The 21,153-nt window shown below is 43.4% G+C and overlaps 2 protein-coding genes across 2 annotated transcripts in view; both read right to left on the reverse strand.

The window, feature by feature from the left end:
• Positions 1–8,444, reverse strand: part of CLN3 (CLN3 lysosomal/endosomal transmembrane protein, battenin) — a 42,830-nt gene extending 34,386 nt beyond the window's left edge. The window contains exon 1 of the mRNA XM_066576838.1: positions 8,342–8,444. The gene's annotated coding sequence lies outside the window, so the exon portion shown is untranslated. The remainder of the gene's footprint in view (positions 1–8,341) is intronic.
• Positions 5,583–9,998, reverse strand: IL27 (interleukin 27). The gene is made up of 4 exons (XM_066576839.1): positions 9,743–9,998; positions 8,906–9,004; positions 8,654–8,827; positions 5,583–8,473 (listed from the first exon to the last, which is right to left on the reverse strand). Exons 1-4 carry the CDS (start codon positions 9,884–9,886, stop codon positions 8,303–8,305), a joined length of 588 nt encoding a protein of 195 aa, XP_066432936.1. The 5' UTR covers positions 9,887–9,998; the 3' UTR covers positions 5,583–8,302.
• Between the last annotated feature and the right edge of the window lie 11,155 nt (positions 9,999–21,153).

Here is a 21,153-nt window from a genome sequence, read left to right on the forward strand (position 1 = left end):
GTCTAATAGGGGCATATACAGGACTTTATTGAGTGCGGTTCAGTTACCCCATAACAGTGCCAGCCATAGTCACTGTCCTCATAATTCCGATAAGTGGTGTAGCTAATGCCTGTAGTCGTCACTGTACGAGAGCTCTGTAGTTGGCACTGTATGGGAGCTCCGTGCCTGGTACTGTATGAGAGCTCTGTGGTTGGCCCTGTATGGGAGCTCTGTGCCTGGCACTGTATGAGAGCTCTGTGGTTGGCCCTGTATGAGAGCTCTGTGGTTGGCCCTGTATGGGAGCTCTGTGCCTGGCACTGTATGAGAGCTCTGTGGTTGGCACTGTATGGGAGCTCTGTGCCTGGCACTGTATGAGAGCTCTGTGGTTGGCACTGTATGGGAGCTCTGTGCCTGGCACTGTATGAGAGCTCTGTGGTTGGCCCTGTATGGGAACTCTGTGGCTGGCACTGTAAGATAAGATCAGCCTCAGAACCCTCAGACAGTGCCGACTACAGAGCTCCCATACAGTGCCAGCCACAGAGCTCCCATACAGTGCCAGCCACAGAGCTCCCATACAGTACAAGCCACAGAGCTGCCATACAGTGCAGACTACAGTGCTAGCCACAGAGCTGCCATACAGTGCCGACTACAGAGCTCCCATACAATACAAGCCACAGAGCTGCCATACAGTGCCGACTACAGAGCTCCCATACAATACAAGCCACAGAGCTGCCATACAGTGCCGACTACAGAGCTCCCATACAGCGCTGACTACAGAGCCCTCATACAGTGCCAGCCACAGAGTTCCCATATGGTGCATCTACATATCTCTTATACTGCCAACCAGAGCCATACAGTGCCACTCACATAGCCCTCATACAGTATCAATCGCAGAGTTCCTATACAGTGCCAACTAGAGCATTCATACAGTGCCAACTAGAGGCTACATATAGTGCCAACCACAGAGCCTTCATAAAGTGCCAGCCACAGGCCTTCATACAGTGCCAGCCACAAAGCCCACATACAGTGCCAACTATAGAACCAACATATAGTACCAATCACACAACCACGATATAATACCAGCTTCAGAGTACCCATACAGTGCTAACTACAAAGGCCCCATACAGTACAGACCACAGAACCCTGGTACAGTGCCAAACTATGCGATAGCAACCACAGGTCCACCATATAGTGCTGATCACAGAGCTGCTATACAGTGCTAACCACAAAGCCCCATACAGTACTAACCACAAACCCCCATATAGTACCAACCCCAGAGCTCCCATACTGTGTTAACCACAGAGCCACCATACAGTACAAACCACAGAGCCCTCATACAGTGCCAGCCACAACGCTCCCATACAGTGCCGACTACAGGGCTCTTGTACAGTACCAGCCACAGAGCTGCCATACAGTACCGACTACAGAGCTCCCATACAGTGCCCACTACAGAGCTCTCATACAGTGCCAGCCACAGAGCTGCCATACAGTGCCGACTACAGAGCTCCCATACAATACAAGCCACAGAGCTCCTATACAGTGCCAACTACAGAGCTCTCATACAGCGCTGACTACAGAGCCCTCATACAGTGCCAGCCACAGAGTTCCCATATAGTGACACCTACAGATCCCTTATAGTGCCAACCAGAGCCATACAGTGCCACTCACATAGCCCTCATACAGTATCAATCGCAGAGTTCCTATACAGTGCCAACTAGAGCATTCATACAGTGCCAACTAGAGGCTACATATAGTGCCAACCACAGAGCCTTCATATAGTGCCAGCCACAGGCCTTCATACAGTGCCAGCCACAAAGCCCTCATACAGTGCCAACCATAGAGCCAACATATAGTACCAATCACAGAACCACGATATAATACCAGCTTCAGAGTACCCATACAGTGCTAACTACAAAGGCCCCATACAGTAAAGACCACAGACCCCTGGTACAGTGTGAAACTATGCGATAGCAACCACAGGTCCGCCATATAGTGCTGATCACAGAGCTGCTGTACAGTGCTAACCACAAAGCCCCCATACAGTATCAACCACAAAGCCCCACATAGTACTGACCCCAGAGCTCCCATACTGTGTTAACCAAAGAGCCGCCATACAGTACAAACCACAGAGCCCTCATACAGTGCCAGCCACAGCGCTCCAATACAGTGCCGACTACAGGGCTCTTGTACAGTGCCAGCCACAGAGCTGCCATACAGTGCCGACTATAGAGCTCCCATACAGTAGAAGCCACAGAGCTGCCATACAGTGCCAACTACAGAGCTGTCATACAGCGCTGACTACAGAGCCCTCATACAGTGCCGGCCACAGAGTTCCCATGTAGTGCCACCTACATATCCCTCTTATAGTGCCAACCAGAGCCATATAGTGCCAGCTACATAGCCCTCATACAGTATCAGTCGCTAAGCTCCCATACAGTGCCAACCAGAGCCTACATATAGTGCCAGCCACAGAGCCTTTATACAGTGCCAGCTGCAAAGCCCTCATACAGTGCCACCATAGAGCCAACATATAGTACCAATCACAGAACCACCATATAATACCAACTTCAGAGCACCCATACAGTGCTAACTACAAAGGCCCCATACAGTACAGACCACAGAACCCTGGTACTGTGCCAAACAGAGCCACCATATAGTACCAACCTCAGAGCCTCATTCTATGGCAACCACAAAGCCCCATATAGTACCGATCCCAGAGCTCCCATACTGTGTCAACACCAGAGACACCATATAGTAACAACCACTGTAGCGGAACTGCTATTGCAGTGGCCCAAAGTCTATATTTCTGACCTGTCCATCAATGTCATACATGTCATGTCTTCAATGTAGATGCACTGTGCAAGTGTCTTGTCTGCTGTTATGTGTATTGCACAGCTGCAGTATGTGAGAGGTTAATGTCTGAAATTTGCTGGGATATGTCTGAAAAAGTATTGATATATGTCCTGTCACTTCGTGTCTGTCTGTACCCTATAAATGTGAGTGTCTGAGAGCAGGAAAGGGTCTTTCATCATCTTCTACGGTTGAGTGTAGGGTGGAGTGCCGGCCACATGAGGGTACCTTCAACCCTCATGTGGTGAAGTGATGGAGGAAGAGGAGAGACATCCTGATGCCTTTTCTTCCAGGTACCACCTCTAAGGAGCGAGTGAAGTGAAGAGTCTATCATGCAGAGCTGCCTGTAAGTACTGAGTGGGTGTCTATGGAGTGTTCCTACCCCCATCCTCCTCCGGAGTGTTCCCCTTCCAGGAGCGGTACCTTACAGATAATGTGGACTGTAGGACCGGTATCATCCTGTGTCTCCTCCCGGACCTCACAGTCTATGTTTTGGACTGTAGGACTGGTATCATCCTATGTCTCCTCCCGGACCTCACAGTCTCTGTTTTGGACTGTAGGACCGGTATCATCCTGTGTCTCCTCCCGGACCTCACAGTCTCTGTTTTTCCTGCACTTGTGTGTGTAACTTTGTACTCTGACAAGCTTTAAGTACAGTTCACCGGTCATTGCTCGTTCCCACTGACTGAGGTATTCATGTTTCAACTGTGTGTGTGGACTCTCTTCATTTAACCGCTGGGTACAAACTATGGTGCAAAGGAACAGTAGCGTCACGCATGACAAATCTAGTCTACCACACGTATACAGGTAAGAGCTGTCCCAGCGTTGCCTAGAAGAGGCCTAGCGGTTCTTGGCCGAGGTTGCGTGCGTCCCTCCGGGGAGGAGTCTGGTAGAGCCAACTCTACCCTGCCAGCTTCTCAGTGTGGGCCTCGTGTCTAGGTGGCCGCTGGGATGCTGCATTATACAGTGCCGACAACAGAGCCAATGACAGAGACTCTATACACTATATAGTACAAATCGCAGACTGCCATACAATGCCAACCACAGAGCCCTCATGGAGAATTAGCTACAGAGCCCACATATAGTGCAGCCTATGCCTTATGAAGTGACCATCCACAGAGCGCTCATAACAATGCCCTGCCCAGAGACTCCATACAGTATCAACCACAGAGCCCTCATAACAGTGCCAGGCCCAGAGACTCCATACAGAATCAACCACAGAGCCCTCATAACATTGCCAGGCCCAGAGACTCCATACAGAGTCAACCACAGAGCCCCCATAACAGTGCCAGGCCCAGAGACTCCATATAGTATCAACCACAGAGCCCTCATAACATTGCCAGGCCCAGAGACTCTATACAGAATCAACCACAGAGCCCTCATAACATTGCCAGGCCCAGAGACTCCATTCAGAATCAAGTACAGAGCCCCCATAACAGTGCCAGGCCCAGAGACTCCATACAGAATCAACCACAGAGCCCTCATAACATTGCCAGGCCCAGAGACTCCATACAGAGTCAACCACAGAGCCCTCATAACAGTGCCAGGCCCAGAGACTCCATACAGTATCAACCACAGAGCCCCCATAACAGTGCCAGGCCCAGAGACTCCATGCAGAATCAACCACAGAGCCCTCATAACATTGCCAGGCCCAGAGACTCCATACAGAGTCAACCACAGAGCCCTCATAACAGTGCCAGGCCCAGAGACTCCATACAGAATCAACCACAGAGCCCTCATAACATTGCCAGGCCCAGAGACTCCATACAGAATCAACCACAGAGCCCTCATAACATTGCCAGGCCCAGAGACTCCATACAGAGTCAACCACAGAGCCCTCATAACAGTGCCAGGCCCAGAGACTCCATACAGAATCAACCACAGAGCCCCCATAACAGTGCCAGGCCCAGAGACTCCATATAGTATCAACCACAGAGCTCTCATGGACTACTAGCTACAGAGCTCCCATATAGTTCCACCAGAGCCACATACAGTGCTCATCACGTATCTTCCATATAGTGCCAGTTCAAGAACCCCCATACAGCGCTAGTCATGGAGTCCTTATAAAGTGTTAGCTACAGATCACCTAACAATACCAGTCCAAAAGCTTTTAATGTCAGCTGTAGAGCCCCAATACAACTACTTGACTCTAGGATCTCCAGCCCTACCGAAGCCATCTAACCACTTACAGTCCAGTCCCTCTATATCCAGGACATTATTGACACCATCCACTCCAGTGCCAACCACTGACTCTATAATGTATATGTGTACCATATCTATAGTGTGTTATGTAAGAATATCCAGTCAAGTGTAAACAACATGGGGGATGGGCAGTTGTTTCCAGGATGTTTTGGTTATTATTTATATGCAATCCTTGGGGTGCGAGTTGTGTTTTTGGTAAGACTCAGGATTTCCCCCAGTCATTCAATGACTCAACACAAATGGTCTTCTGAGCACCACTTGTAGGGATCTTCCAAGTTCTCATCGTGTCCTTCCTTTTAAGGAAAATGAATAAGGACCAAGTTTTGGGAAATGAGGAACATGATAACGAAGGTGTAAGGGTCTAAGGGTTACATGTCACATTAATGGTGGGACTTTCACAGCCATCATGAAAGTTAGTGCCTTTTACCTATCAAAAAGCAGCAAAAATTTCCGATTGCAGAATTTTTTTATTTAAATTAATTAAAAAAAACAAGAACAAAATGCAAATAAATAAAAAGAACCAACGTTCACAAAATGTAACAAAAACATAAATTACCATAAATTAGTCTCGAAATAGAAATACAAAATAATCTTGAACCACATAATGAAATGAAGCTCTGAGTTTTTGAAGAAGCCCTCAAATGGCGGAAAATCTCCAATGTGTGCTCACCGACTTTACTAACAGCAAAATGCTTCCACAAAATCAGACTGTGACTATACAGAATTGTGTAATCATGTGATTAACTACTTTAAAGGCTGAACGTATTGACTAGACAATCTGGGCAACCACATAGGTCAAAACAAGCCATCTTAAGGATTCGTGTAACAATGTTGGGGCTGGTCATCTACATCATGTGTGACAGATTTGGAGCATGTTGAGGAAGAGTTGGCCAACAGGGACATGTCGATGAAAAGTTCTGTAGCATATGAAATGATGCAGAAGAGTCCATCAGTCCAGAGCTGGTGGGAGTAACAATCCAAGACTAGGACACTTTAGTAAAAATAGTCTACAAAATTTGTCAAAGTTGAGAGTATAGAACATCATGAGGAAGAATTGATCAGCTAGGAAACGACCATGAAGGAGGTTGTAATTTGGGAGTTGGTATAAAGGATGAGTCTAGGACACATTGAGGAGTAAAACTGTGAAGGAAATGTAGATGAAGAGTTGGCCAGCTAATCCACGAGTGTAGTAGTCTGATGAAGGGTCCTAGAGTCTATGAGATGTTAGGGAAGGGTATGCCTACAAAATTGCTGACATTTTAGTTCTTGTCGATGGACAACTAGACTGTTGTAGACTAGAAAATGATAGAGTAGAGGCTTAACAAAAGGTCAATTTCCATAGGAGACCTTAGAAAGAGATGTTTAGAGGACTAGTACTTGTAAAGGCTGTAACAGTCTATGACAATAATCTAAAGGGTCCACTTAAACAGAGTGTTTGCTGTGATAGATGAGCACCAATATTCAATTACATAGGTTCTCCTTTACAGAGGCCAGTTCAGATTCTAATAAGAGATGAATGAGCCCTCATAGAGCTGTCATTGGTCGTAATGCTGACGCATCTCACCATGCTCACATAAAAGAGACAATCAGTCAACAAACGAGCGAATGGCTAATCATTTGTTCCTTTTATATGACCCAACATTGGGCAAATGAACTTTTAGGTAAACCTTCTTTCCCAATTATTGGGCTGTGTACGAGTCCCTTAAGAGTCCTTTTACATTAAAAGATGAGGTGCCAGTGACAAGCGCTGATCAATTAGTTTGGTGCTTGTTTACAGAGCCTTCAGACATTCGAATTCAGATATTATTAGAGAATGAACGATCATTCATACGATCGTTTATCCTCCGTAGAGCTTGAACATTGTCAGCAGCACATCTCCGTTCACTTGGGGAGATGTGCCGCCGCCAACAATTTTTCATACCACATACATGGTGTGATCCGTGGACTATGACCGCTTGTTAATCCGTCGGGTGATTAGCACTTTCACATGGCCTGATTATAGGATCGTTCTTGCCCAATCATTAAGCTGTAAAAGGCACTTAATAGTTTAAAACTCAGTGATTCATAATGGACATGAGGTTAGCCAGGGATGTATTGACGGATTGTTCTTTGGTAAGGAGAAGGACATGTTGGTGGAGCCTGCTGAGCCATGGTATAGGGCATACACAGAGAGTGCATTGATCAAATAAGAGACTTCTTCATACATATACAAACAAAGTAGCTGCCAAATAAAGTTATATAAATATAAAAAATGTATAAAATATATAAAATATCCTATAAAAGTAAGAACACCTTCACAGTTCTGTCCAGGATTTCCTGTGATATCAGAGCAGCGTCCATTACCAAGTGTCACAAGTAATACGGTGAGTAACCACCCTGAACACGATGATGCTGCTCATTGATCAGCGGCTTCCAGGAGATCAGCGACTTACTGGCCGAATGTCAGTGCAAGATCCAGAGCGCAATAAATAATAATAAATAGTCCCATAGTATAAAACCATAAATATTGTCAGAGCACATAACGGAAGTGGGTGGTGGGGTCCATCAACTGGGAAGCTGGCAAATTAGATCCCTGATACAAAAAATGGTATGTGGTGTAGAGGATAATGACACACTAACCCTTAGGGTACAGGATAATGACACACTGACACTTGGGGTACAGGACTAGCATACAGTGATACTTGGGGTGCAAGACACTGACACTTGGGGTACAGGACAAAGACATACTGACACTTGAGGGACAGGGTAATGACATGACTCTTGGGGTAGAAGACAATGATACAATGACACTTAGGGTATAGGACAATGACACGCTGAGACTTGGGGTACAAGACAATTATACATGCACACTTGGGGTACAGCATAATGACATACTGACACTTGGGGTGCAAAACAGTGACACACTGACACTCATGGTACAGAATAATGACATGTTGGGTACAGGATAATGACATACTGACATTGTACACAACAATGATACACTGACACTTGGGGGACAAGACAATCACATAAAGACACTTGGGGTACAGGATAATAACACACGGATAGTTGAGGTAGAGCACAGTGACACATTGACACTTAAGGTAGAGAACACTGACACTTGGGGTAGAGGACAATCACACCCTAACACTTGGGGTTACCTGAGTTTTCCACCTTTTTCCCAGCAGGAGGGTATAATAGTGTACTAATTAGCAGTATAACTTGTAGAACAGGGGAGGAAGTACCCACATAATATGAGTACCGACCCCCATATCTAGAATTGTCCCCACTCTCAACCATGCCAACGTTGCAATATGGTGTACTCCCTCACCGCCCGGAGCAGGGTTTGTTCCATCGCACGAAGAGCTTGATACATCTTCAGATGGGTGCACCAGTGACTGGCACCACTCCATGGGCGCTCTAAGGACAAGACTTTGGTTTGATTGAGTCCAAGTGACGACATCTATAAAGAATGAAATATCATTAAACATATCCTCAGTCATACCACAGAACAAATGATAGACCCCTGACGCACATGATGTCACCTATCTTCTATAACAACTGGTCAGACCACCATTGATGAAGCTCCTTAATTTTACTTGACTCTCTATAGCAATTTCCATGGCTGTGATTGATCACTTACCTGTCTATGGATGTGATATAGGAGATCTCGGAGGTCTAGGCGTACATGCGTGACACTTTTAAGAGGTGTTGTAGAGCCTTTCTTGGTCTCCTCTTTCTCCCATTTCTCTAGCTCCTCCAAATACACAGGGTAAACCTGGAGAGCATCACTGAGGAACCTGAGACGATCACTTGGCTGAAGAAAGTAGAAGATGTTAGAGGTGTAGAAGCATTTAGAGTCAAGATAAAAAAGGGTGGTTGGAGGACAGCTCACCTGTAACTTCAGCCAAGTACTAATGTTGATAGGAACTGAGGTGAAGTTTGAGGAGGTTCCTGTGAAATCTAGGTGTGACCCAGGCAATTTCCACATACGCTAAAGACAAAGGAAGAATTGTTATTGAGACAATTATGAAATCTCAAGCAGTGGTGGCCAAGCAAGAACAAACAATGAACAATCAAATACATTAATTAGAACATCAACATTCAAGATGATATTTCTTAAGGACATATTTATTCCCTATCAGAAGATAAAAGTAATATCTTGGAAAACAAGACACGTTAAGAAAACTTAGGGCAATTGCTCCAAGCCTCTAAGAAAGGATAGGAAGACTTAATCATGGTGGATCTCAAGGTCACCTGGTCAGTAACATCCTATTTCATGAAGTCAGATATAAAACTTAGAAGATGATGGATTAGTTACATTGGGTCAAGACATAAAAAGTCAAGTGAAAAATTGTCAGAATGTTATAGGTCTTAAATGCCCTCATGTTGAGGTAATGAAGGTCTATGATTAGGACTCCCTCCATTAGATATTCAAAAGGCATCATGTAACAGTGTGATCAACTTTACTCAAGGGGACAAAGGACGAGGGGTTGCCCAAACCGGACAGTCCCTTAAATGAAAACATTACGTTGCATCACGGTCTAAATCTTGTGATTTACAGTATAAACTAAAAAGAAACCACTACAAAATATGGGGAAGTTGATAAGAACTTAGAAGAAATAAGTTTGCTGAAGATTTTGAGAGCAAAAATCATTCTGTCAGCACCAAAAATTTACCAAATGGTCACCGAAACATAAAACTGAACAGTTAGCTGATGGTGGTCACTTACATAGTGATGGGTTAAGAGTCTGCTCTCCTGTAACAGCCTTCTGGACAATTTTAACGTCTTGCTGAAGTCTTGACCAAGGTTGATGCTCTTCGTTGTTGTGCTGTTACTTACAGGAGCTCCTTCCACTGTCCATCCCATGACCATGCCGGAGAATATTATGGGCAACCAGAATCCACCTGTTTGGAAGAAACAATGTCTCAGGGATAGGGTACAACAATCTTCCTGTATACACAGTAGACCTTCCTGCCTTCTCCTCAAGTCCTCACGTGATTTACCTCATAATGAGTTCATTTCCAGCACTCTTTCCGCCTCTCTTCTCCTTGCTATTGTTGCTTATAGACTTCTCTCTTGCTAATTTTACACTCCCTTCCCCTTCCACTATCATCTATGGGCAGTTTTCAGGCAGTTTCCTTCCTTTTGAGCAAGAGACTGTGATGTTGATCTACAGAGTAAAGTAGGCTGGACTGTCTACAGATACTTGTCTCTATTCTCATATCTTGTATTTATTCTATATGAGCTGAATTAAACTCAAGGATTCTTCTCTTGTCTCTCAAGAACTGGATCTACAAACGCTTGCCCCCATCCCCATGCAAGTAGTTTGCAGCCACCATAGAAGAAGAAAGCTAGCACTCATCACAATCTCCTACTGTGGGGATTAAGTCTGATAATAATGAAGTCTGGTGGATATGACCAGCAGTGATCTCCATGACTGTACATTCTTCTACAAGGATATAAGACCTGATAGTCCCTTGTAGAGCCCATTGTGGTCTTCAGGTAACACTGTAGCTATGTCTTATGCACTGAAGATGCAAGCCTCCTACCTGCAATCATTGTGTTCATCATGAGTGTAGACTGTGTCCGAGAATCTACCCCTTGTATGTCTGTGCTCAGCAGTCTCCATCACTGGGATTTTATACTGTGCAGACTTTCATTTTCTAAACGCTAACAGATACTACATTTGGGGTTTCCTTCTCTAATGATAATTGGGGAACTTTTTATTGCTGCAAAACATGACACTATTATTATTATTAAGCCAATATCCCGTTGCACTTGTATTTGTCTAGGATACATCACTCTGTGGCTTCTCGTCCAGGAAGTCAGTAACCACAGCGCCATGTGATGGCGGCCTGTGGAAATGGTGCAACCACGATAATCATTAGCATATAGCATTTCACCTTCCGTCTTAAAAGAAGATATCATACCCTTGGAATTAGGGATGGGCACTACCACCTAAGGGCCACTGGGTAAAAACAACATGTGGGCCCCTTTCTACCAGCATGCCTGCAATTTACATTTTCTCATATAATACCACCCCTTGTGGTCTCAAAAAATTTAGGGGTTAATAATACATCCTTGATGATCTAGGGCAGTGAAGAGGTTTATGGTTACATCTCTGGTGGTGTAGGGCATTAAAGGGGTTTATGGTAACATCTTTGGGGTTCTGGGGTAGTAAAGGAGTTTATGGATACATCTCTAATGGTGTAGGTCAGTAAAGGGGTTGATAGTAACTTCCCTCATGGTCTAGAGCAGTGAAGAGGATAATAATGTCATCCTTGGTGGTCTGGGCCAGTGAAGGGGTTAATAATACCACCCCTGGTGGTTTCAAAAAATTTAGAGGGTTAATAACACATCTTTGATGATCTAGGGCAGTGAAGTGGTTTATGGTTACATCTCTGGTGGTGTAGGGCATTAAAGGGGTTTATGGTAACATCTTTGGGGTTCTGGGTTAGTAAAGGAGTTTATGGATACATCTCTGATGGCCTAGGTCAGTGAAGGGATGATGGTAACTTTTCTGATGGTCTAGAGCAGTGAAGAGGATAATAATGCCCTCCCTGGTGGTCTGGGGCAGTGAAGGGGTTGATGGTAACATCCTTGATGGTCTAGGGTAGTAAAGAGGTTAAAAATGTCATCCCTGGTGGTCTAGGGCAGTGAAGATGCTAATTTTAACATCGCTGCTGATACAGTGAAGAGGATAATAATCCTATTCCTGGTTGTCTAGAGCAGTGAAAGGCTTAATAGCAGCATCCCTGGTGGTTTAGGGCTGTGAAAGACTTTACCCCTACTTATTTGGGTTTAGACAGCTTAGACACACCAATCATCAATTATCAGCCAATCACAGAGCAGCTTAATCATTTTCTTCAGGGAACACTTGTCCGATAGACAGGTGGAGATAGACAAGTGGACCTTCGTATTCCATTGTGATGACGTTGTATATGTGAGATGACTCTTGGATTGGCATTGCTCCATTTCCTGCTGCATAGGATGCTACCACTGCTGCCACTGTCACTATCCATGAGCCTTGTAGAGAATTATGTCGGCAATATACCGATCCCAACCACATCCATTAAAGATGCTCTCCAACTTCAGGAGTAGAGCGTACTTTATACAGAGCAATTACCTCCTGAATTATAGCTGAAAACAGAAAGTTCGTGCCACCGACAGGGCACTGAGGGGAAGTCGCTCACTTGTCAGAGTTGTTTGGTTTTGAGCAAAACTAAAACCAAGTGACACTCGGACTGTGTAAACAAGAGCCGCTCAATGCTTGAGCAATTCCTGTTTCCTGTGAATGGAGGCGGGTGGCCGGGAATGATCCCTGGCTTACTCCACCTCCATTCATTGAACGACTATCACTCCTCCGTAAAACTTATGTGCCCAACAGTCGTCCTATGTAAAGGGACAATCTATACAAAGTGCTGAGCCTATTGTAAGACCTGAGCGGGTGGAGCATGACACATGGCATAAAAGAGAGGTTCACAATGTCTTGTTCCACTGTCTAAAGTCCAGCAATATGCATAAAACTGTATCAAACCCATATACTGCTAATATGTAAAACCACTAAGGCTGGGTTCTCACATTCCGGATTCCCGGCAGAAATCTCACGGTTTGGCCAAAGCGAAAAACCGCGAGATTTCCGCCGGGAGAAGCGCTGCTTCAAAACCCGCGGCACTTAGCCTCGGGTTTTGAAGCGGCGTGGCCACTCGCTCTTCCACTGCGGCCATAGAGGAGAGCGCAGCCGCAGCGAAAGAGGAAAAAAAATGAACATGCTGCTGAGAAATCTCATCCACATGGCTGGCTAACCCCGGGATTAGCAGCCGCAGGCAGATTTGCTGCGGCGAAATTCCGGATGGAACTTCCACGGCAAATCCGCCCTGTGTCAACCCAGCTTTAAAGTTTGTATGCAAGGAGCTCCCCCTAGTGACAGCTAAAAACAGTAAGCAGGTGTAGTTGGATGAGACAGGATTTTCAGGATAGTGGTAATGCTGAGAGAGAGGCGCAACATTACCAGTAAACCTTTATATAACTCCTGGGCATTCACACACGTGCACATCTAAGAAAGCGGAACAGCACGTTAGCCTGAATAACGAGAAAGTTAAAAACAGCAAAAAATCAAAAAGGAAGTGAAAACACAATAATTTTCTAAAATAAGTAGTAATACTCCAGGCGATGGATGGAGAATACGTTTCAGTAGTTTCCTCACGTGTGGAAATTCCGGGTGGCAGAACGATGCTTTCTACTGGGTACAAGATAGTTCATTGCTGAGTAATGTCTGATATTTACTGATCAATCTATGTAAGAGGCCAAGGGAAAAAGCAGCCCGAGGGCAGTATTATAGTAGTTATATTCTTGTACATAGGGGGCAGTATTATAGTAGTTATATTCTTGTACATAGGGGGCAGTATTATAGTAGTTATATTCTTGTACATAGGGGCAGTATTATAGTAGTTATATTCTTGTACATAGAGGGCAGTATTATAGTAGTTATATTATTGTACATAAGGGGCAGTATTATAGTAGTTATATTCTTGTACATAGGGGCAGTATTATAGTAGTTATATTCTTGTACATAGGGGGCAGTATTATAGTAGTTATATTCTTGTACATAGGAGACAGTATTATAGTAGATATATTCTTTTACATAGGGGGCAGTATTATAGTAGTTATATTCTTGTACATAGAGGCAGTATTATAGTGGTTATATTCTTGTACATAGGGGGCAGTATTATAGTAGTTATATTCTTGTACATGGGGGGCAGTATTATAGTAGTTATATTCTTGTACATGGGGGGCAGTATTATAGTAGTTATATTCTTGTACATGGGGGGCAGTATTATAGTAGTTATATTCCTGTACATAGGAGGTAGTATTATAGTAGTTATAGTCTTGTACATAGAGGGCAGTATTATAGTAGTTATATTCTTATACATAGGAGCAGTATTATAGTAGTTATATTCTTGTACATAGGGGCAGTATTATAGTGGTTATATTCTTGTACATAGGGGGCAGTATTATAGTAGTTATATTCTTGTACATGGGGGGCAGTATTATAGTAGTTATATTCTTGTACATAGGGGGCAGTATTATAGTAGTTATATTCTTGTATATAGGAGGCAGTATTATAGTAGTTATATTCTTGTACATAGAAGGCAGTATTATAGTAGTTATATTCTTGTATATAGGAGGCAGTATTATAGTAGTTATATTCTTGTACATAAGAGGCAGTATTATAGTAGCTATATTCTTGTACATAGGGGGCAGTATTATAGTAGTTATAGTCTTGTACATAGAGGGCAGTATTATAGTAGTTATATTCTTATACATAGGAGCAGTATTATAGTAGTTATATTCTTGTACATAGGGGCAGTATTATAGTGGTTATATTCTTGTACATAGGGGGCAGTATTATAGTAGTTATATTCTTGTACATGGGGGGCAGTATTATAGTAGTTATATTCTTGTACATAGGGGGCAGTATTATAGTAGTTATATTCTTGTATATAGGAGGCAGTATTATAGTAGTTATATTCTTGTACATAGAAGGCAGTATTATAGTAGTTATATTCTTGTATATAGGAGGCAGTATTATAGTAGTTATATTCTTGTACATAAGAGGCAGTATTATAGTAGCTATATTCTTGTACATAGGGGGCAGTATTATAGTAGTTATATTCTTGTACATAAGGGGCAGTATTATAATAGTTATATTCTTGTACATAGAGAGCAGTATTATAGTAGTTATATTCTTGTACATAGGAGGCAGTATTATAGTAGTTATATTCTTGTATATAAGGGCAGTATTATAGTAGTTATATTCTTGTACATAGGGGGCAGTATTATAGTAGTTATATTCTTGTACATAGGAGCAGTATTATAGTAGTTATATTCCTGTACATAGGGGGCAGTATTATAGTAGTTATATTCTTGTACATAGAGGGCAATATTATAATCCTGACCGGTGCGCTTTGGTGTGAGTTTAGTTTGTGCACTGTGTTGAAGTATATAACACTAGGTAAGCAATAGACAGTAAATATATGTGCATGCATCTGTTATAGGAATTGTATCGTTAGTCTTGTTCTGTAGCAAATCACTGATGCAGAAGAAGTCGGTACGTATTAAAGGGGTTGTCCCGAGGCAGCAAGTGGGTCTATACACTTCTGTATGGCCATAATAATGCACTTTGTAATATACATTGTGCATTAATTATGAGCCATACAGAAGTTATAAAAAGTTTTTTACTTACCTGCTCCGTTGCTAGCGTCCTCGTCTCCATGGTGCCGACTAATTTTTGGCCTCCGATGGCCAAATTAGCCGCGCTTGCGCAGTCCGGGTCTTCAGCAGTCTTCTATGGAGCCGCTCGTGCCAGAGAGCGGCTCCGTGTAGCTCCGCCCCGTCACGTGCCGATTCCAGCCAATCAGGAGGCTGGAATCGGCAGTGGACCGCACAGAAGAGCTGCGGTCCACGAAGACAGAGGATCCCGGCGGCCATCTTCAGCAGGTGAGTATGAAGACGCCGGACCGCCGGGATTCAGGTAAGCGCTGTGCGGGTGGTTTTTTTAACCCCTGCATCGGGGTTGTCTCGCGCCGAACGGGGGGGGGGGTTTAAAAAAAAAAAAAACCGTTTCGGCGCGGGACATCTCCTTTAAAGCCCTATTCACAGACGACGACTTAAATTATAAAGTTTATTGATAAACTATTAAAAAAAGGCCAGAATGTAGTAAAGCAAATTGTGTTATTTTCACATTATAGAGATTTCTAGCATGCAAAATAATGTAACATCCAGAAGCACGTGGCATTTTTTTTTTTTTGAGGAATCCTTATATCTCTCTGTACTCTTATGAGTCAACCACTCTCAATGTAGATGGCTACACACATGGAGTTTCAACATGGATCCTCAAAAACAGCCTATTCGTCTTGGATGCATAGTCATAGCACATAGCATGGAAAGAAATTTTGGTTCGAAATCAATGAACAATTATACTGGATACGATAATAGATAATGGATATGTGAGTTCCCACCTATTTGATCTAGACTGTACCGAAAGGGGTGCAGTTCCCCTAATAAAAGGTGATGATGGTCAACTAGAACAGAATTCTGGCTGGACAAAGCTGATTCAGGCTCAGTGCAGCTCTTTAATTCTGTCTGACGCTCAACAAGAAATTTACCTGGTGGTACTAGCTGCATAAATTATCTGAACAAAGCAGATTCTAGCTGAGCTCAACAGTTAGATTGACTCAACGCGTTTCACCAAACCGTTACTTGGGTCCTCAGGAGCCCAATAAACCTTGAACCTAAGATAGATTTCTCATTCGTTCAGCACAGTGGTGGATCTGGAACTATCAGAGCTTTCTGTCTGTCTATCACTAGTAAATGATAAAACTATTAGGCCTCCTTCACACGGGCGATAAAGTCGCACGATTTTGTCACGTTGCGATAATACTACAAATTGCATGTATGTGAAGCCCCTGCTTTCCTATGGGTTCCTTCACACATGCAATGTTTTGTAGCATGCAACAACCCGATACAAAAACCTTGTGGATCCGGCGATATGCCGACAACTTGTGAGGTTTTGTAGCCTATGTTTCCCTATGGAGCCTTCATTTTTGTTGTATCACATGAAAACGCGATTCTCGTGGGAAATCCTACTGTCAAAGCCTAAACTAAGCGTTAGCTGAAGTTAAAACATAAAAAAACCACACGTACATCACCTTAGAAGCGCTCTGTGATGCCGCAACAGCTTCCTCTCAGCCCCCGGCACTATTTCTCTTTATCTCTTCTGGCTGTGGATTGAAAAATCCTTGCCTCTGATTGACTGGCGCTTAGCCAATCACAGCCAATGCTTGATCAACCAATCACAGCCATTCATCAAGCTCTGGCTGTGATTGGCTAAGCGTTAGCCAATCACAGCCAGCGCTTCCAGGATGCGGTGATTTTTCAATCCCCGTCCAGAAGAGATGATAAAGAAGAAGATGCCAGGGACCGAGAAGAAGCTGTGTCGGAACCCAGGACAGCGCTTGTAGGTGATGTCTACTTTTTGTTCCTGCAGCTACGACATATTTTCAGAGGCCTTAAAGTTTGCTGATTTCTTGAGAAGCTGAGTTGTATGAAGTCTCCCATACTTACAACATGGTAGTCTTCATTTGTGGTTAACCACTGTGGTTGCTTTAGATTTACTCAGTAGAGAAATCTTAAAAATTTGAAGCTTGTCAGCCGTTCTTGCTCATGAGGCTTCCTCTGTATATCCACCACATGACTGTAATTTACTACACAGGAAAATCTGAATAATAATGAGAATAGACAGAAAAGGTGTCATATAGACTGGTATCGGGCTGAGCAATTAGGGAGTCAGTAAATGTAAGGGTCATCTAAGGCAAGGACTGATACGAGTATTTTGAGGTAAAGCAGCACAATGAAGGGAAACACTATAACATGGAGGAATACGTTTAGTCTGGCATTCATACGGCGCCATTGCTTTGTTTACAACACCATAAACTACTTAGCGTGAAAACTAATATAAACTTTTCCAGATACCTGTGAGTGGCTTTTGGGGTTAATAATAATATCCATGGTGATTTATGGTGACTTCTTGATTAATACATTTTATCACGGTTACATTATGGCATAAAGGAGATAATGGAAATTCCCTGGGTTGTCTACAACAGAGGAATGGGTTATGTCAGCATCCCTAGTGCTCTAAAGTAGTTAAGGGATTAATACCGGCATCCCTGGTGGTCTGGAGTAGTGCAGAGGTTAATTTCGGCATCTCTGGTAGTCTGGGATAGTGAAGAATTTGGTGCTAGAATCCCTGGTGATCTAGAGTAGTGTAGTGGTTAATGTAAGTATCCCTAGTACTCTGGAGTAGAAAATAGATTAATGCTAGCATCCCTGGTGGATAAGAGTAGTGAAGAAGCTAATGTTAGAATCCCTGGTGGTCCAGACTATTGAAGGGGTTAATGTCAGCATAAAGTAGTGAAGATGTTATGTGTAGAATCTCTAGTAGTCTAGCATATACAAGGGGTTAATTCCAGTATGACTGGTAGTTTACAGAAGTGAAGTGGTTATGGTCAGCATCCCTGGTGGTCTAGGGAATAGAAGAGGGTAATGCCAGCATTGCTAGTGGTCTAGAGTATTAATAGGATTAAACCCAGCATCCCTGGTGGTCTAAAGAATAAAAGAGGTTAATGCCAGAAATCCCTGGTAGTCTACAGTAGAGTTAGAATCGATGCGGTCTAGCATATTGAGAGCATATTGAAGAGGGTAATGTTGATATCTATGGTGGTCTACAGAACTAATGCAGTATCCCTAGTGTTCTAGGGTAGAGGATGGGTGAATGCCTGTGTCCCTGGTGGTCTAGAATAATGAAGAAATGAATGATGACATCTATGGTGTCACCATTGTAGCCACTTTAGAGTTTTATCAATATGTCCATAATATCAAAGAAACTTGGGGTGTATAATGCTAGTATAATACTGTCAAAATAGTATTGTAATACTTTGCCAAATAACAGTACCAGACAATGCCAACACAATACTTCCAGACAGCGCATACATAATAATAGAATATAGTAAACACATAACAGAACCATACATGACCATATAATACTGCCATTTGGCACTTACATAACTGTGAGAGTGCCTACATAATACTGCCACACAATGCGTACATAATAGCACCATATAGTGAACATATTACAGAACCATACTATGACCATATAATACTGCCATAGGGCACTTACATAACTGTGACAGTGCCTACATAATACCACTACACAGTACATACATAATAGCATTATATAGTGAACATATAACAGAACCATAGACTGTCTACATAATACTGCCACAGTGCACGCATAATACTACCTTATAGTAAACATAGAACCATACAGTGGCTACATAATACTGCCACAAAGTGTATACACAATAGTACTATATTAGTGAACATATAACAAAACCAGACAGTGCCTACGTAATACTGCTAAATAGACTGTACATAAATAGTACCCTATAGTTAACATATAACAGAACTATACCACCATATAATACTGCCATATGGCTATTACATAATTGTAACAGTGCCTACATAATACTGCCAAATAGTGTGTACATAATAGCACTGTATAGTGTCATGTAACAGAACCATAGAGCGTCTACATAATAGTGCCATGCAGTGTGCACATAATAGCACCATATAGTGGACATATACCAGAACTATAGTGCGCCTACATAATACTGCCACAGAGTGTATGTAATAGTTCCATATAACAGAACCGTACCGTGTTTATATAATACTGGTATTATGGCACTTACAAAATAGTGACAGTGCCTATATAGTAATACTGCCACACAGTGCTTACATAATCCAGGCTTCAACCTGCTTTATGCCATAGAAATGGCTCCTGGATGTATCACAGCAGTGACCAGGGGCGTAGCTATAGGGGGCAGCAGTTGCTACCGAAACCTTAGGGGGTCAAAAGGCCCCTCCATCACAGAGGAAGACAGCAGTATTGTGCAAACAGCACATGGTAGGTAGGGAGCCCTGTTACAGATTTTGCATCGGGACCCAAGAGCTTCTAGTTACACCTCTGTCAGTGACGATCACATGACTAGTCACAGGGTCATGTGATACTAGGAGCAGTTACTATATTTGTCACAGACAATTACGGTACACTGATTACGTCGCCAGTCATGGTCCGTGATTTCGTGGCCACTGCTGCACATTATATTGGCAGTCAGTGTCCTGGGGTTTCACCTTGAGGGTATATATATATATATATATATATATATATATATATATGTAATTATCGGATTGATTGGCACAAGTGAGAGCTGCACTATTTCCAGTTTCTCTTTCTTTGTGTATTTAAACAGCAACTTTATTAAGAAAGCTGCAGTATATTATATAATATGCCGCACCTCGATACATATGTATTCTGTTATCTAGGCGATAAATCATGAAGAGCTCATATAAAGTGTCCAAAAAATAACAGTACACAGTGACTAACTAATATCACCATACATTGCTCAAGTCAGGGGTGGACATACCACCTAGGCAGCTGCCCAAGGGCCTCGAATGACCCTGCCCCCTGTCCTGCTGCCGACTCTACTCTCCCAAACAACCGTTAGCAGCATCAGAACTATCTACCTTCTTCACACAGTCTTAGGGCTCAGTCACACGGGTGCATCGGCTGCATCTCTCTGACTGCGAGAGGTTTTTCCGCTGCTCAGTGATACAAGTTTTCCGCTCTTTTGCCCCCTGGGGTCTCGCCTTTCTGTTTCTCTTAGCCACAATGGCGCTGGAACTTGTTATCTTCTGTTATAGCCCATCCGTGCTAAGGAACGGCGAGTTGTGCCCTCGGACACGTTAGTTGGTGTTGGGTTTGAGTAGCAGATGAGATTTCCACATCCTGCTGACAAGATTTGCACTAAACCTGCCTATAAATTGACTTGTGACGCAGAGTTTAAATCTATTTATGCTGCAGAGTTTTCGTGCAAATTTCACCCAGAGGCCGGCCCCATTGAAAATAATGGGAGAACTCTGTGATCCTCTGCCGCGGCTGTGACAAAGACTTAAAAGACTTGTGTCGATTCAGTTCAGACTTTTATCCTCCCCACCCAACGTTGATCCAGAGGAAGGGAAAAAAAACCCAATGAGGTAGAAGCCAATTATCCTAATTTTTTAAGGGAAAAAAATTCCTTCCTGACTGGAATCTGGTAATGGGAATAATCCCGAGTCACCAATCCTTCCGAAGTCATAAGTGATATAGCATGTAATATTGTATCGCTCAAGAAAGGCGTCCAGGAACCTCTTGTACATTATTATCGAGTTCACCACATTCTCAGGCAGAGAGCTCCACAGTGTCACTGCTCGTCCTTCACCCCTAGACCTCTTTTGATGCACCCCATGATCCTATTTGCCTTGGCAGCAGCTGCCTGACACTAGTTGTTCCAGTAAGGTTTACAGTTAAAGGGGTAATACTATTGATGACCTAACCTCAGGATAGGTCATTAATAGTTGATTGGGTGGGGTCCGTCACTCAGGCCCCCGACCGATTAGCTGAGCGGGCGCATGCTGTCAGCGTTGCAAATACACAGAGGTCAGAGCTGAAGCAGCGGAAATCTCCGGGCCAAACTCTGTGT

This window comes from Eleutherodactylus coqui, chromosome 8, assembly GCF_035609145.1.
Source record: "Eleutherodactylus coqui strain aEleCoq1 chromosome 8, aEleCoq1.hap1, whole genome shotgun sequence".
NCBI lineage: Eukaryota > Metazoa > Chordata > Amphibia > Anura > Eleutherodactylidae > Eleutherodactylus > Eleutherodactylus coqui.